Source organism: Sinocyclocheilus rhinocerous, unplaced genomic scaffold, assembly GCF_001515625.1.
Source record: "Sinocyclocheilus rhinocerous isolate Xijiao unplaced genomic scaffold, SAMN03320098_v1.1 scaffold2867, whole genome shotgun sequence".
Taxonomy (NCBI): Eukaryota; Metazoa; Chordata; class Actinopteri; order Cypriniformes; family Cyprinidae; genus Sinocyclocheilus; species Sinocyclocheilus rhinocerous.
In genome coordinates, this window is record NW_015666959.1 from 226,778 (window position 1) to 243,778 (window position 17,001).

The window sequence follows — 17,001 nt, forward strand, 5'->3', positions numbered from 1 at the left end:
AGCTGTTCTTTCATGTAGTCTGTACATTTGACACATATAATGAAGTCCTAACCTTTGAGACCACTAGGCAAAATGTTGTACATTTTTAATTTGCAAATAATGTTAGCAGTACAATAATTTGAGTGAAAGGGTGAGTTGAGCAATTAACATGATTTTCAGAAAGTTTTGTTACAAAACATCTAGTATGGAAGCAAGAAAACTAGACCTTTTGTACAAAATGTACTTTTATTCAGTGTTACACATTTGCTTATTAGTGACCTGCAGTAGAAATAGTATGGAATCTTAAGTATTTATTTTTTTATTTCTATATTTTTTTTACACTACTGTTCAAAGGTTGGGGTCGGGAAGATATTTGATTGTTTTTGAAAGAACGTGTGCTCACCAAAGCTGCATTTATTTGATCTAAAATGCTTAAAAAATATTTTCACTTAAAATAACTGTTTTCTATTTCTATAATGTATTTTAAAATGTAATTTATTCTTGAGATTGCAAAGCTGAATTTTCAACAGATGTTACTCCAGTCTGCAGTGTCACGTGATCCTTCAGAAATAATTTTAATATGCTGATTTGGTGTTTATTTGAAATATTTTGTAACGTTATAAATGTCACTTTAATTGAATGCATCCTTGCTGAATACGAATATTAATTTCTTTAAAAAACAACAACAACAACAACTTTAGAGCTGTAGTGTACATTACATTTTTCAAAATCCTTAACCTTTCTTTATTTTGTCGTTTTAAATGAAAAGTAATCCTCAATTTTCAATGTGGTCTCAGATTTATTTTCTGTGTATTGTTTTAGGGTTTATCTTCACTTCAATCCCATGCTCCTTAAACTTACCCAAAATCTTAAAAATACTCACACCTTCCTGTTTTATATCATGTACCCTGATCTGTGAGGAATAATCACAGCAGTGCCTGCTTGTGTCTGTATGTTGCTCAGTGTTGTGTTTGTCCTGTTTGCTGTACAGTCGATCCCTTAGACACACATTTTCTTCTTCCCTCTCTCCTTTAGGGCATTTGTGTATTTGAGTAATCTGCTCTATCCTGTGCCCTTGGTCCATCGGGTTGCCATAGTTAATGAGAAGGGAGAGGTCAAAGGTTTCCTCAGAGTAGCTGTACAAGCAATATCAGGTAAGATTAGGACTGCAAGTGTCTTGCAGAACCTACTGGTGAGTAGAGGGACACATATTTCAATGTATCATTTTATTGTCTAGTATCAAAATGTTGAATCATTTTAAATGAATGGTGTTTTTAAAGATTAATTTCAAGTTTGATGATAGTAGTAATGTAATTGTAAAATCAGGGGAAATTAGCATGCACTATTAAATATTCAATAAATAAATAAAAAAAACTTTAATATTGGTAGATGCATTTTTAGTTTAAAGGGGTCATATGATGTTGCTAAAAAGAACATTATTTTGTGTATTTGGTTTAATGAAATGTGTTTATGCGGTTTAAAGTAAAAAAAACACATTATTTTCCACATACTGTACATTATTGTTTCTCCTCTATGCCCCGCCTTTTTGAAACGCGTCGATTTTTACAAAGCTCATCGGTCTGAAAAAGCGAGGTGTGCTGTGATTGGCCAACTATCCAGTGCGTTGTGTTTGGCCCGGATACCTCAAGCGTGAGACGGAAGCTCCGGCCGGAGCGACGAGACAAAAACATTAAAACCCATTACAAACGAGGCATTTGTTGCATCCAGTGGAGACATAATTACTGATTATAATGACTTATACTGTCTTTTTACGCATTGCGTTGTATCGCGCCGCGTAAACATAAAACCATGTCAGCATTTGTGATCGGAGAAATTACAAACAACAAGTCCTACTCTACACTGCCCAAAAAACTAGCTTTAAATATAAAAAATATAAAATATAAAAACTCTTTAAATATAAAAAACGTACTTACAGTCTGAGAGTCAGAACAGCCGGCATTGTAGTCTACTCTACCAGGATCAGAAAACAGTCCTCCATAAAATGCGCTGGACACATCTGAATATTTGGGTTGAACTGTTCTGGAACGAGAATAAAAGTTACGTCTTCTTTCTTTGCGTGAACATTTGGGCGGTGTTATGCAAATCTTCCCACATCGTGATGTAGACATGTGGGTGCGTGTTAGAACGAGCCGTTTTAGGTAGGTGTGGCTGACTCTTAACTTTTATAAAGAATATCTCTTTGGATTTGAGACTTTAGTCTTTGCAACTTTACAGATCTTCTTTATGCACCAAGAGCTTGTAACACTCCAAAGAGAAAGGAAAAATTGAAATCGCATCATATGACCCCTTTAAGGGAACATAATTGTATTTGGTGTTAGAGGATGTGTTTAGACTAGAGGGATATGTGTGTACAGTATGAAGGGCAAACTGTGTGTGACTTCGTGAGGAAGTGATGTGAAGGTGCTCTGGTTTTTCCTCCAGCCGATGAAGAGGCACCAGACTATGGCTCTGGCGTCCGACAGTCAGGCACTGCCAAGATTTCTTTTGAAGACCAGCAGTTTGAGAAGGTATTAACATTTTAACACTTATAATGAAGCAGTTTCACAGAAAGGGTAGACCAAGCTGAAAAGACCAGCTTAAATTTCAATGCTAGTCCAGGCTGCTTTTTACTGACTTTAATGGTCTTTCTTGTCAAGCTGGTTGACCAGTATGAAAGTAGCATTTTGAAGATGCTGAGACCCAGCATTCAGAACACAACACAGTTCCTATGGTCCTATAAAAACTTGGAAACATCAGAGATTTTAAAAGTGTTATTTCCAGTAATTGAAATTAATGAAATATTAAAAAGTCTTGGAAATTTGTATAGCCAATATGAACTTTTTTAGTTATGCTAGTTCTTTTTTTAGTGAATTTTCAATAAAAAAAATTTTTTTCTCAAAATTCTTAAATTATAGTAAAGTCATGGAAAAAGCATGTAAATTCATAGGTCAAAAGTGTGAGAACCATAACAACGTACACTTGTGACCAGCTATGCTGATCTTGTCTTTCTTACTTCAAGTGTTTCTCTTTCCTTTTGAGCAGTTCCAGTCAGAGTCCTGTCCTTCTGGTCTTTCATGTGCTGCTGTCTCTCAGGAAGAGCTGCGAATTGTGGAGGGTGAGGGCCAAAATGCAGAGATGGGACTGTCAGCAGATGAGGTCAACAATAATACCTGTGCATGTAAGGAACATTGAACATTCTGTGTTTGGGATTGTTTTTTTTAAATGTCTTTTATGCTCACCAAGGCTACAATCATTTGACCAAAAACACAGTAAAAACAGTAATTTAACTTCTTATTAAAAATAATTTATTATTATCAAAGTTAAAAACATTTTTACAGCTTAATATTTTTTTGTAAACCATGATAAATGTTTTTTTTTTCAGGATGAATAGAAAGAACAGCATTTATTAAAAAAAAACTTTTGTAACTGTCTTTACTGCCTCTTTTGATCAATTTAATACATTTTTGCTGAATAAAAGTATTAATGGTAGTCTGTGTAAGTAAAAAGCATAACCTTTGAGTTTGTGTTACTGAAGTCTGCGTTTAAATGCCAGCTCATATCGGCTATCCCATGGAGTTTTCATATTTCTTTGACTTGACGTCTTTTCATTCATGTGTTTTTCATAGCTAACCCAGAGGAGCTGGACAGCCCTGTCAAAACTGGTCTTGATGGCATACTGGACGGCGCTCTGGATCACTTGAGGATTGGAGAAGTCTTTACATTCAGAGTTACTGTGCTGCAGGCATCAAGCATATCCGCAGAATACGCAGACATATTCTGCCAGTTCAAGTAAGTGCCTCTGTTCTGTTCTGAAGTCTGTTTCCACTAGCAGACATTTGTCATTGTTCTGTATCTAATTTACTTTCATTAAACTTCTCGTTTGTAGTTTTATTCACAGGCACGATGAAGCATTTTCCACAGAGCCGTTGAAGAACACTGGACGTGGTCCACCACTTGGCTTCTATCATGTGCAAAATGTGAGCTTTACACTAAAACAAACAGTACCACGTCACACTGATTTTATTAGACTGAGGGTAAAACACTTGTTTCTCTGACTTTCCAGATTGCTGTGGAAGTGACTAAGTCTTTTATAGAGTACATAAAGACTCAGCCAGTCGTGTTTGAAGTGTTTGGACATTACCAGAAGCAGCCTTTCCCTCCGCTCTGCAAAGATCTCATTAGGTAGATCCGGGCTATATTTATTATTTCCAACTCTGATTAATACAAGCTACAAATGTCTGGATTTATCCATCAAATATACTGAAATGACAACCAGATCTTTCTTTTTTTCAGCCCGCTGCGCCCATGCAGACGACAGTTCCCAAGAGTCATGCCTCTTTCCAAACCAGGTGAGGGCAATGAATATTTATGTTTTTATGACCATTAACATTATGACCATTAACATATAATTATATATTTTATGACCATTAACATAGAAGCCCCTCCTTTTCACTTCATAGGCCATTGCATGTTTTTAAAAAAATGCTATTTGTTCTTTAAATGGGACATCAGATGCTCATTTTCCACAAGTTGGTATGATTCTTCAGGGTCTTCATAAAAAGTAGGGATGCAACGATACCATTTTTTTCAGAAGCGATCCAAAACCAAAAATTCTGAGTATCAGCCGATTCCGATCCGATCCGATACCAGTGCATTTAAAAAAAAATCAATGTAGAATTTCTATACTACTTTGTGTTCACCTGATCATCACTCTTGTGTGTGTTAAACACAATCTACTAAATCTACTGCATTCTTATCACTATATGGTGGTTGTGTACACACACTGCCAAGCCAACACACATTTATGTTCAAACACCATGTAAAAGTCAATTTTGCATCTGATAACCCCTTCAATGTCTCCTGCCAAATTACATTGAGGCTGAAGCTGTTTAGCACATATTCTTGGCTTCGTCTTTTGTGTTGCCTGTTTTATGTTGCTGTTTTGGGTCCATGTGCCCATGTCACAGTCTTTATGTTGTTGGTGGTGGGTGTAGCCGCAGATAATGACACCCCTCCTGATCGGGAGAAGAACCTGGAGCTGATTCGCTACCTGCTGCCAGAGGTCTTCAATGGGGCTCTGGTGGACTCGCTGTCAAGCCACGCCCTCAGTGCAGCAGGCTTGGCTGTTTCCTACCTCCTTGAGGGGGAGGAGCAAGCCAGACTGCCGGCCCCGCCCTTGTCTATCTGTTCAGTAATAAAAGCACAAAAGCCGGGTCTGTAATGGTTCTGGGTGCCTAAGGCCAAAGGATGTCCCTGAAACTGAACCTCTGGTCTGTCTAATGCATAATAATATAATATAATATAATATAATATAATATAAAACACAATTTGGTGATTTAGAAACGTTTCTTATTATCATGTGGGAAATGTTTGTGCTGCTATATATTTGTATGGAAACTTTTTTCATGATTTTTTGATGAATAGAAAGTTCAAAAGCACAGCATTTATTTGAAATAGACATCTTTAGTAATATTACAAATGTCTTTATTGTCACTTTTGATCAATTTACTGCGTTCTTGATATGTTTTTTTTTTGTCTTCTTTCCATACTTACCCAGAACTTTTGAATGGAAATGTATCTCAGTTTTCATAAAAATATTAAGCAGCACAACTATTTTTAACATTGAAAAGATATTATTTCTTGAACACCAAATCAGCATATAAGAATCATTTCTGAATGATCACGTTACACTGAAGACTGGAGTAATGGCTGCTGAAAATTTTGCTTTGTCGTCCCAAGAATAAATTACATTTTAAAATATATTAAAATAGAAAACAGTTACTTAAATTATAACAGTATTATCAAATAAATACAGCCTTGGGTAAGTATAAAAGACAATCTGGAAGAACTTAATTATTCCAAAGTTTTGACCGTAATTGCAAATTATTCCAAAATATACTTGGACGTTTTCTTGGAATGTCTTAAATAGAAAAATAGATGATGTTTAGACAAAGTGTCCACTCATTTTCCCCATTTCACTGGGAGTCACACAAACTCTCTGCATTGACGGACTGAAGGACTCTTTGTTCCAGGGACTGTGTTTCGGCCTGTTAATACTGTGTGTGGGTGTCTGTCTTTTCTCTCCCTCAGCCTCTCCATACAAACCTCATCAAGCAGATGGACAATTCTAGCCTTTTTCTCTGACATCATTCCCCAGAAATAAACTGATGAATAGTACTGGAATAAGAATGTATCAGTGCATGAGTAAAACTGGTTGTTCTGTCACTTGAAACTGTGCTTGATAATGCAGTGGTCCCTAAACCTCTGTGTTATTCCTTTTGGGTCATTATAGGTTATTGGCTGTTATTTTTTATTAGATTTCTTGTCTCTTGACGGATCATATTCACTGGTTTGTCTTATATAAAGAGACAAAAATGAAAAAAAGGGCTTATAACTATTATTCATAAGTATATTAGTTAAGTGTGAGTTAAAGGAATAGTTCATCCTCAATCGAATATTCTATCATAATTTACTCTTTTGATAATTTTTTTCCCCATATATCGTAAATTAATGTGGACTGGGACTGTCAGATGACTCCAAAAAAGCACAAAAAAAAAAACTTCTGAATCTGCAGTGTTCATGCAAGCACATGAAAGAAGTAGAGAAGTTTGATTTCTTTCAATTAATTTTATATCTCGTGTCTAGTTGACAAAATCTGAAAGATTTGTTTATAAATCAAACAAATCTGGTTTTCTGTTTCAACTCACTGACTCAATAAATAGCTGTCATATGAATTCAGAAGACTTATAATATAGCGCATGAGTAATATGAATAACTTTCATGATACAGTACTACCTTTATGGTGCTTTTTTGTCATTTTGGTGTTTGACAGCCCTAGTCCTTGTTAATTTACATTACATGGAAAAAAAAAAGTGGCCAGAATATTCCTCAGAAATTCACTTTTTATGTTCCAACGAAGAAACTTTTTATTTGTGGTGAACTATTCTTTAATAATTCTGCTCGGCATGAGCAGACGTTAAGGGATCACTGTAATTCACATGACTTTATTCATCTTAACAGCAGTGTGCCTTTACATCGGACCCCTGATCTCCCACTCCTGCTCCTCTCTAACTATGGTCTATTTCTCCTCTTATACTGTGATCCATATCTTCCTCTCTCCTGTGGAACTCTAGTATCCCTCTCATCTGCCATTGAATTATTATATCCTTTGGTCTATGATGAACCCAATATTGATTCGACTCTCTTTCTCGCTCTGTCTTTCTCTGTTTTCTGCGTAGTACCTGCCACTAAACTGACAGCTCTCACACGACCCACGGCAGGACCGTGCCACTGTAAATACGACCTGATGGTCTTCTTTGAAATCTGTGAGCTAGAGGCCAATGGAGAGTAAGTGTCTTGTATTACTGTGGACCTTTTCACTTTAAATGGTGACACATTATTTCAATAGTCCACTTTAGACATTCTACTAACAGTAAGTAACTTTGCAACTACATGTCAACTAGCAGTCATTAAAGTATTAGTAGACTGTCTGCTTAATATCTGCTAACACTTTATTTTGATGGGTCCACAACATACAACATACTGACTATAAGAAACTTTGCAAGTATATGTCAACTTATTCTACTAACCCTAAACCTAACCTAACAGTCTACTCTGAGAGTTAGTAGACATGTAGTTGAGAATTAGTTGACATGTAGTTACAAAGTTACTTGTAGTTAGTAGAATGTCTAAAATGGACTATCAAAATAAAGTGCGAAATCGATTACTGTGTAAAATCGATTACTGGGGCTTGTAAAGGTGATTGAATAAATTTGTCACATGGTATCTTATATGAAAACAGTTATATCTAAGAAAGATCAATTATTTTACATACTATTTAATTAATAATAAATAAATATCATATAGTAGTTTATTTTTTTTTAAATATACATATTATTAAATAAATAATTATAATATTAAATCTATTGGTTTTGTAAATCCTTGTACATGTTGTGTACAGTTTCTATGTTCAGGAAACTGTGACCGTGCTGGTTATTGTACAGTATTTGACACACATCTCTCCCTTCCAGCTATATCCCAGCCGTAGTGGACCACCGTGTAGGCATGCCATGCCATGGCACATTCATGTTACATCAGGTACTCTTTTTTTTCTACTCTTTTCTATCCATTTCCCTTTCCCTTTCCCTTGTCCCATACTGTTTTTTGTTTTAACATTAGAGTACAAAATTATCACGTAATAACATAAAATAATTCAACATTTACATAACAGGGCATCCAAAGGAGAGTCACAGTCACCATAGTACATGAGTCAGGACGAGATATCGAGTGGAAGGAAGTGCGAGAGCTGGTTGTAGGTGAGTTTGGGCTCAAAATTAAAAGCGCATGCGCAAACCAGAGCGAAATTGGATGATATTCAACAAATGGGACGTATTTTGTGTTTGACAGGGCGCATCCGGAACACTCCTGAAGCAGATGAGACAATCATCGACCCCAATATTCTCTCTCTCAACATACTGTCTGCAGGATACATCCGACCCGCACAAGATGACAGGTACGTTCCCAACCCTAATAAGTATGTCAAGACATCAGAAGACCAGTTTGGCAGTTTACAAATTCTCATGTGACTTTAACACTAAACACAAGACATCTTGAAAAAATATGCTTGTCATTTTATATTCAAGAACACTTCCATAAGGGAGTTTTATTCTTCTGTCATGAAGCCTTTATTCTCCACACTCGGTAGCAGATTTACTTCACTTTGGCTGTTTCCCACTACACTCTTTTTAAAACCAGGTCTCCATTTTAGTGATTGCTGTACTTAATACGACTCTCTCCTCAGCCTTGGCTCATGATCTGAGAGCTGGAGCCAAGCCTGTGACAAACAGTTCTCTGCACAACTTTAAAGCGATGAGTTTTTGCCAAATAGCAATGAGTCAGTGAACCAAACCTTCAAAACAAGCTCTTAAAGGCCTGTCTCAAAGGAGTGATTCAGAATCAAGCAGCACAGCCACAGTGCCAGCCTTAGATAAAGACAAGAAGTATATTCACACTTTTATGTTCCGTTGCACAAACATACCATAACTTGCTGCATGGTTGTGGTGGCTGACAACTGGCACATCCTAGTATTGCCATATTGAGGCTTTTAAGATTCACAAGTGGGTGCACATTACATGGGGTTTGGGAGAGTCTGATTTTCCAGTTAAAAGGGAACCAAAAAGAACCCCCCAAAAAGTCAAAACAAGAGGTTAGGGGATCTTAAAACAACACTACCATTCAAAAGTACCATTCAGAAGGTTCCATACGATTTTTTAAATGTTTTTTTAAAGATGTCTCTTATGCTTAACAAGGCTGAATTATTTGATCAAAACAAACATTGTGGAGTATTATTGTAATTCATTTTTTTTTAGATTTACACTTTTTTCTTAGATTATCAATTTTCTATCTAAAAAGTTGATAATGAGATTGTAGGTTACTGAAAACTAAATGGTTAGCATTTGGCTAGCTATGGTCGTAGCTACAAACAACAACTTGTTCTGTGCAAAAAAAACCGAATCTCAACAGATTTTGCTTCCAAAGAATTGTACAAAAATGTAATTCTCACACTGATTTATGCACTCTCAGAAAAAAAGGTACAAAATCTGTCACTGGGGCAGTACCTTTTCAAAAGGTACACTTTTGTACCTTTTAGATAATATGCACACTTTAGGGTAGTAATACAGTATGTACCTTTAAGGTACCAATATGGACCTTTTAGGTACAAAGGTGTACCTTTTGAAAAGCATTGGTATCTTTATTTCTGAGAGTGATGGTACACAGATATAATAAGCCTTGATGCTTAAAATATCTTAATGCAACATTGCAGCATTACATAACCACAGGGGGTCAGGATGTTTTTAACAGCATCGCTTGATTGACAGACTAATCCATGCAGCTGCTCCTTTTCTGTTTTATAAAACTTATAATAATCATTTCCTCTCCCACTGCACGTAAGACACAATGTGGTTTTATTATCCTTGATGAAGGAGGTCACACATTATTGAACCAACAATCTGAACATATTAATTCACTATTTTCAGAAAGGCAGGGAAATGGTTCTCTAGTTCACCTCCTTGCTGGCTGTGCAAGTCTTCCCATCTGATGCTGGTCTGCATTTGTGTCCATTCTCATCTGTTCATTCCATTCGCTCTGTCCACACGCCATTGCTCAGACTCAACTACCCGCTCACTGAACCACACAGTGGATCGAGTTCTTGGCATCTCTGCTAGTCACCATCACGTAGTTCTGATCTGCATGTGAAGACTTATTTCAGAAGAATGTTTACGGTTTAAAATCACTAGAAGCTAATTTATTAACACTTTACTAATCAGATCCATCATTAACATTCTCTCATCATGATAGTTACTGTAAACAAAAGGCCACGTTTCTGTCATTTCATGTTATGCTAGTAGCCAAACAAAGCATTTTGTCATCTGCAATGCATTACTAGGACTTTACCTTAGATGGGCATCATATATCAGCATCCAGACTTTGCAAACATCTTATAGATATATTATCAGATTTGTCCACCTGAACCCCACTGAAACAAAACCCCATAAAAGAGTCATTCAAACCTTCCGTTGCAAGCAGCAGTGACCTCCTCTCCTGCAATTTAACCACAAGTCTTCACTCGATAGTCCACACTACCTATAAAACCATGTATCAGAGCTGGATTTATGCACCAATGCAAAAGAACAAGGACACAAATGTGACAGGAGAGTTGTGCAGAGGCCTTGACAGCCACATTATATTCAAACAACAAGTCAAATAATTGGAAACAAGTTGCTGGGCCTCCACACAAGTTTTTCTGATATTTCTCTAGTCCACTAACAGAATGTTGTTTTGTGTTTTTCCAGACAGTTTCTTGATTCGGACATGCCTAGGTATATTACCTTCAAATCCCTTTCCTCTCATAAGACACACACACACACACACACACACACACACACAGAATGTGTATTTTTCATCCTTTTATTTATATGGCCATCTGTCCAATCAACCTCCATCGTTCTTTGCATAATTTTTTGGCTCTTAAATACTGCTCTTTCTGCGTTCTTGTTGGTTTGCCTATTTATTTTCTCCTTCCCTCCTACTGTTTCTGAAAATGTGAGAGAATTTCACTCTGGCTCCCATGGAAATGCTTTTGTGTGTGAAGCTTCTGTTCTGTATTGTATGTTTTTGACATTTTTTGGCACCTCTAGGTGACTGGATTGCATGGCTTGGCTTTTGTAGGGGCTGCATTTTGGCTAAATCATTTGCAGGAGGTGTGGTAGAGATCATAGTCACCTTCCCAGCTAACAGGGAATGTTTTTAGAACGTATTCTTAAAGTTATGAACAAATGTTCTTTCAGTAATGTTAATAGAATGTTTGTTTAAAGTTATCCTGGTCTTTAATAATGTTCTCAAAACGTTACAAAAAGGTTCATGGAACTTTTCTCAAAAACTTTATTTATTTATTTTTTTTAATATTACTACTTGTTTCAGAATGTTCAGAGAACATTCAAAGGTTCCCATAATGTTTGCAAAATGACAGAATGTGAATAAATGTCTCCTTAACATTTGCATAACCAAACTGGACATTTTGAAAGCATGAAACAAATTTGAAACATGAAAATGAATCCATTTTTTAAACAACTTTATAAATAAATTTGTATTCTATGTTAATCACTTATTCATCAGTCACACATTCTTCCAGTTTAAAGGATAAGGATTAAAAAAAAAGTCACTACCACACACAATCAGTCCCACATAAATTTATTGCTGGTGCTCAACAAATTAGATGACATCTCTTAATTAAAAAGTGATGGTTTCAGTTAAACTCTTCTGCAAACAGATCAAGTTCCATCACAAATGTCAAAGCAACGCCGTAAAACACAACTTTGCCTGTGTGGGGCGATAACTGTGGGCCAGACCACACACTGTGAGGTCTGTGTTGTTTATGGGCGGGAGGGCTTGCTCCGCTAACTTTGGTATTAATCATGAATCTCTGAACAAAATTAGTGTTACATTAGTCTACGGAGATTTACGATCTCGTACGAAAAAATGCGTTTAGTCATGGTTATTGACAGTTAGCCTCTGCTGACATTCTCTGCTCACGAGTAGCTGTTCTTTTTACCACTAGGGGGCAGTGTTTCTTAAGAGATTTAAACGCTGTCGCCTGAATGACTATAAGCAAACATTTCTAAAAGCTGTTTGTTCTGCAGACTGTAATGATCAAATCAGGACAACTATAACTCCAGGAATTAGCTGCTTGTTTGTAAATATAAGGGTAGTGTATTGGCACAGAGGGATGTGAGAGCATTGTTATTATCCAGATCAGTTTTACTTGTTGTGTTGCCCGGACTGTTTAGTTTATCGGGGCAATTATCACATTGAGAATTTTATTTATCATGCATTCAATTCAACACCCTTTTCTAACTGTTATTGCAAAACTACAGTTTTTCATATATGTTTGATCTATACACAAAAAATATCCTGTTAAGTTTATTATAAAAACTGACAGCTGTGGTTGCCAGAAATTCCCTGTAAAATTACTGTGGCAGTGTTTCCAGAATTACAGGATGGCATATTGGTGTCTGTATATTTTACAACTTTTACAGCTGTATATTTTATTAAGTGACTTAATGTTAGTATACCAATCTATTTGAACTACCGAAATCTCCTTTGTACTTTAAAATGTACTAATAGCCACCATTATAATACAGGTAAAAATACCGCATGTTGAATCAGAGTTCATCATAAATGGGTTGTTCATAAAACATAGCCAATACTCATATATTCAGTATATTCATATATTTAATACTCATGCACAGGGTCATACAAACAATGACAAAACACCATCAGGGAAACACACGGCACTAAAATAATGCAATAAACTTTAACTAAATAACAGAAAATGCAACGTGAAATACTCTACATTATATTATGTACAACAAAAGTAAGAAGAAACAAATATTTTAAAAAATTTAAATTAAATATAACGATGCATAACTTTTCACACAGACTTTTTAATGTTTACCATTTAAACTATATGGTAATTCATAGTTTTTACTTCCAAAAACCATGGCAGTATTTTACAGTAAAATTACATGTAATTCAATGTTAAACTATTTATTTATTTAACAAATGTGGTAAGAAAAGGTACAGTTAAACCAAGTTACAGTTAGCATTTTTACAACCGTATAAATTACTTTTTCATAATTTGACAATTTGTGGACATAAAAAACCTAACAAATTGAAAGCAATAAAACATTTGGAAGGTAAGAAGACTCCTTAAAGCAATCAATATTATTCTTAGTATACACTTGTCTCCTTGGTAACTGGTATTCGCACCCAACACCCTCCAATGTAGTTCCTAAGAGTTTTTGCAGGGGAGTTGAGTACAGAACTGCAGTGTCTCTCTCATTCATGTTGTCACAGAAAAGTTTTAATTTCCAGCAGCCTGGGTGGCAGAGTTCAGCAGCTCGACAATCCATGCAAGCATTACCTCATTGGTAGCATGCTTGCTTTCTTACCCCTGTGCAATGAGTAATTCTTCAATATTATTTAGGTCCTCGATGCAAGCAGAGCCAATAAACTGAGAAAGAAATGTTTCGATGTATATTTTGCCAAGAACATGAGTTATAGTTTGAATTGGCTGATATAAGAAATTTAAGGGAAAGAAATATTGAAAGGGAAGTTAAAACAACAGGAAATCTCTTTTATCATCTGTAAATGGGAGGTGAAATTATCCTCACAATCCCTCATGTTGCTTGGTATGTTAAGCTTGATTTATGTGGTTGTTTGGGAGTGAACAATAGCATCAGAAATGGTTTGGTTGAGTGTCTTCTAAATGTGATCTTTATGAGAAGGCCTGTGTTTGTGTCCTAACCTTTTAAAAGGTACACTTTGTACACTCAGCAGTCATGGGGCTGTAACTACCATATGTACCCTAAATATTCAGATGGAAGATCAATATGGATTTTTCATTTGCAGACATATCCAGAAGTTTCTAGGAATCTAACTCTTCCAAGGCCAAGTCTATGTCAAGTCCAAGTCCAAACTAAGTCTCAAGACAATTTTTTGTAACAGTTTTGCATATATTAATTTCATAAACTCTGTTGCAGGGCAGTTAATTATATATATATATATACAGTGGGTACGGAAAGTATTCAGACCCCCTTAAATTTTTCACTCTTTGTTATATTGCAGCCATTTGCTAAAATCATTTAAGTAAATTTTTTTTCCTCATTAATGTACACACAGCACCCCATATTGACAGAAAAACACAGAATTGTTGACATTTTTGCAGATTTATTAAAAAAAAAGAAAAACTGAAATATCACATGATCCTAAGTATTCAGACCCTTTGCTGTGACACTCATATATTTAACTCAGGTGCTGTCCATTTCTTCTGATCATCCCTGAGATGGTTCTACACCTTCATTTGAGTCCAGCTCTGTTTGATTATACTGATTGGACTTGATCAGGAAAGCCACACACCTGTCTATATAAGACCTCACAGCTCACAGTGCATGTCAGAGCAAATGAGAATCATGAGGTCAAAGGAACTGCCTGAAGAGCTCAGAGACAGAATTGTGGCAAGGCACAGATCTGGCCAAGGTTACAAAAAAATTTCTGCTGCACTTAAGGTTCCTAAGAGCACAGTGGCCTCCATAATCCTTAAATGGAAGACGTTTGGGACAACCAGAACCCTTCCTAGAGCTGGCCATCCGGCCAAACTGAGCTATCGGGGGAGAAGAGCCTTGGTGAGAGAGATAAAGAAGAACCCAAAGATCACTGTGACTGAGCTCCAGAGATGCAGTCGGGAGATGGGAGAAAGTTGTAGAAAGTCAACCATCACTGCAGCCCTCCACCAGTCGGGGCTTTATGGCAGAGTGGCCCGACGGAAGCCTCTCCTCAGTGCAAGACACATGAAAACCCGCATGGAGTTTGCTAAAAAACACCTGAAGGACTCCAAGATGGTGAGAAATAAGATCCTCTGGTCTGATGAGACCAAGATAGAACTTTTTGGCCTTAATTCTAAGAGGTATGTGTGGAGAAAACCAGGCACTGCTCATCACCTGTCCAATACAGTCCCAACAGTGAAGCATGGTGGTGGCAGCATCATGCTGTGGGGGTGTTTTTCAGCTGCAGGGACAGGACGACTGGTTGCAATCGAGGGAAAGATGAATGCGGCCAAGTACAGGGATATCCTGGACGAAAACCTTCTCCAGAGTGCTCAGGACCTCAGACTGGGCCAAAGGTTTACCTTCCAACAAGACAATGACCCTAAGCACACAGCTAAAATAACGAAGGAATGGCTTCACAACAACTCTGTGACTGTTCTTGAATGGCCCAGCCAGAGCCCCGACTTAAACCCAATTGAGCATCTCTGGAGAGACCTAAAAATGGCTGTCCACCAACGTTTACCATCCAACCTGACAGAACTGGAGAGGATCTGCAAGGAGGAATGGCAGAGGATCCCCAAATCCAGGTGTGAAAAACTTGTTGCATCTTTCCCAAAAAGACTCATGGCTGTATTAGATCAAAAGGATGCTTCTACTAAATACTGAGCAAAGGGTCTGAATACTTAGGACCATATGATATTTCAGTTTTTCTTTTTTAATAAATCTGCAAAAATGTCAAAAATTCTGTGTTTTTCTGTCAATATGGGATGCTGTGTGTACATTAATGAGGAAAAAAAATTAACTTAAATGATTTTAGCAAATGGCTGCAATATAACAAAGAGTGAAAAATTTAAGGGGGTCTGAATACTTTCCGTACCCACTGTATAACCGGTTTCTTTCCTTAAATAACCACTTATTAGGAGTTGTCTCTTCAGTTTTCCCATAATAAAAGTAAATGGATATGGTAACTGGGTATAAGATTATGACATTTAAAATGCTGTCATCATTTACTCACACTCATGTTATTCCAAATCTGTATTAATCCCTGACTTAATTTCTTTTGTGTCTCCAAAAAGAAGATATTTTGAAGAATGTTGGAAACCAAACAACACTGAAGCCCATTGTCTTCCATTATATGGACCAAAATAAAATGTCGTCTTCTATGTAACACAGAAAAAAGAAAGTCACACAGTTTTAGAAGAACATGAGGGTTAGTAAAGGCTGGAATGCACTACGTGACTTCTGAAATCTGAACAGATTTTAAAATGCCAGGCGTCGTACACTTGACTTTGTAAATGCTTACAGAAAAAAACCTACACCATGCTATTATACACACAATTTTCTGTGAAATCTGTTAACTCGAGCTGCCCAAAATCTGCAGACTGGCTCTGATGGTTGGCAACTATTGTCAAATTGTCCACTCTACAAATCGGAGCAAAAATCGGGGCAAAGATTGTGTCGTATATTACAGCCTTAAATGATGACAGAAGTTTCTTTTTTGGGAGAACAATCCCTTTTAAGACTAAGAAGTGAGATGGTCTTCTCTAGACCTTTTCCATGATCACAACCCCACAGTGACCCTTGAAGTTTCTCCCACATTGTTTCATTATTTTCCCTCTATCCCTTCAACAAATCAATTTCCAGGACCTCTCTCACTTCTTTTTTTCTCTCTCCATGTCTGAATGACAACCTTAAAGCTGCCTACTGGGTCATGCCGGCCCATTCACTTTAACACTCAACATCTAAAGCACACAAGCTCAATCTATCACATACCTCAGAGAAGCTCGGCCCCTCTCATATTCTTATGACTCAGGCATTTGGAGATTTAAGACCCTTCCCAGGCCGAGGGCCAGAAATATCTAATCTGTGATCATTTCGGCAGGTTATGACCTGTATTCATCAGAGCGAGGGTGGGTAGGCTGGAAGTTCAGCAAGGTGAATATAATTTATGAGTAAGATGCAGCCCATACTATTTTCATCTAGTACTTTCTCATGATATAGCATAACTTCAGGGCCAATATTAGTTCATTTGAGGTCTGTGAGACCATAACAGAGCTGATGTGAGTTGATGGAAAATGCAATAACATCTCTCGAATTGTTATATGCTAACAACCAGAGACCGTAGTTTACTTCTCTG

At 36.8% G+C, this 17,001-nt stretch overlaps 1 protein-coding gene across 1 annotated transcript in view; it reads left to right on the plus strand.

The window, feature by feature from the left end:
- Positions 1 to 17,001, plus strand: part of LOC107733246 (kinesin-like protein KIF1A) — a 65,488-nt gene that overhangs the window by 42,724 nt on the left and 5,763 nt on the right. Inside the window, exons 29-41 of the mRNA XM_016544805.1 lie at positions 1,015 to 1,133; positions 2,422 to 2,507; positions 3,022 to 3,157; positions 3,606 to 3,768; positions 3,866 to 3,956; positions 4,043 to 4,161; positions 4,273 to 4,328; positions 4,974 to 5,192; positions 7,218 to 7,326; positions 8,010 to 8,076; positions 8,210 to 8,294; positions 8,386 to 8,491; positions 10,833 to 10,859. Of these exons, the coding sequence (XP_016400291.1) occupies positions 1,015 to 1,133; positions 2,422 to 2,507; positions 3,022 to 3,157; positions 3,606 to 3,768; positions 3,866 to 3,956; positions 4,043 to 4,161; positions 4,273 to 4,328; positions 4,974 to 5,192; positions 7,218 to 7,326; positions 8,010 to 8,076; positions 8,210 to 8,294; positions 8,386 to 8,491; positions 10,833 to 10,859 (1,383 nt within the window). The remainder of the gene's footprint in view (positions 1 to 1,014; positions 1,134 to 2,421; positions 2,508 to 3,021; positions 3,158 to 3,605; positions 3,769 to 3,865; positions 3,957 to 4,042; positions 4,162 to 4,272; positions 4,329 to 4,973; positions 5,193 to 7,217; positions 7,327 to 8,009; positions 8,077 to 8,209; positions 8,295 to 8,385; positions 8,492 to 10,832; positions 10,860 to 17,001) is intronic.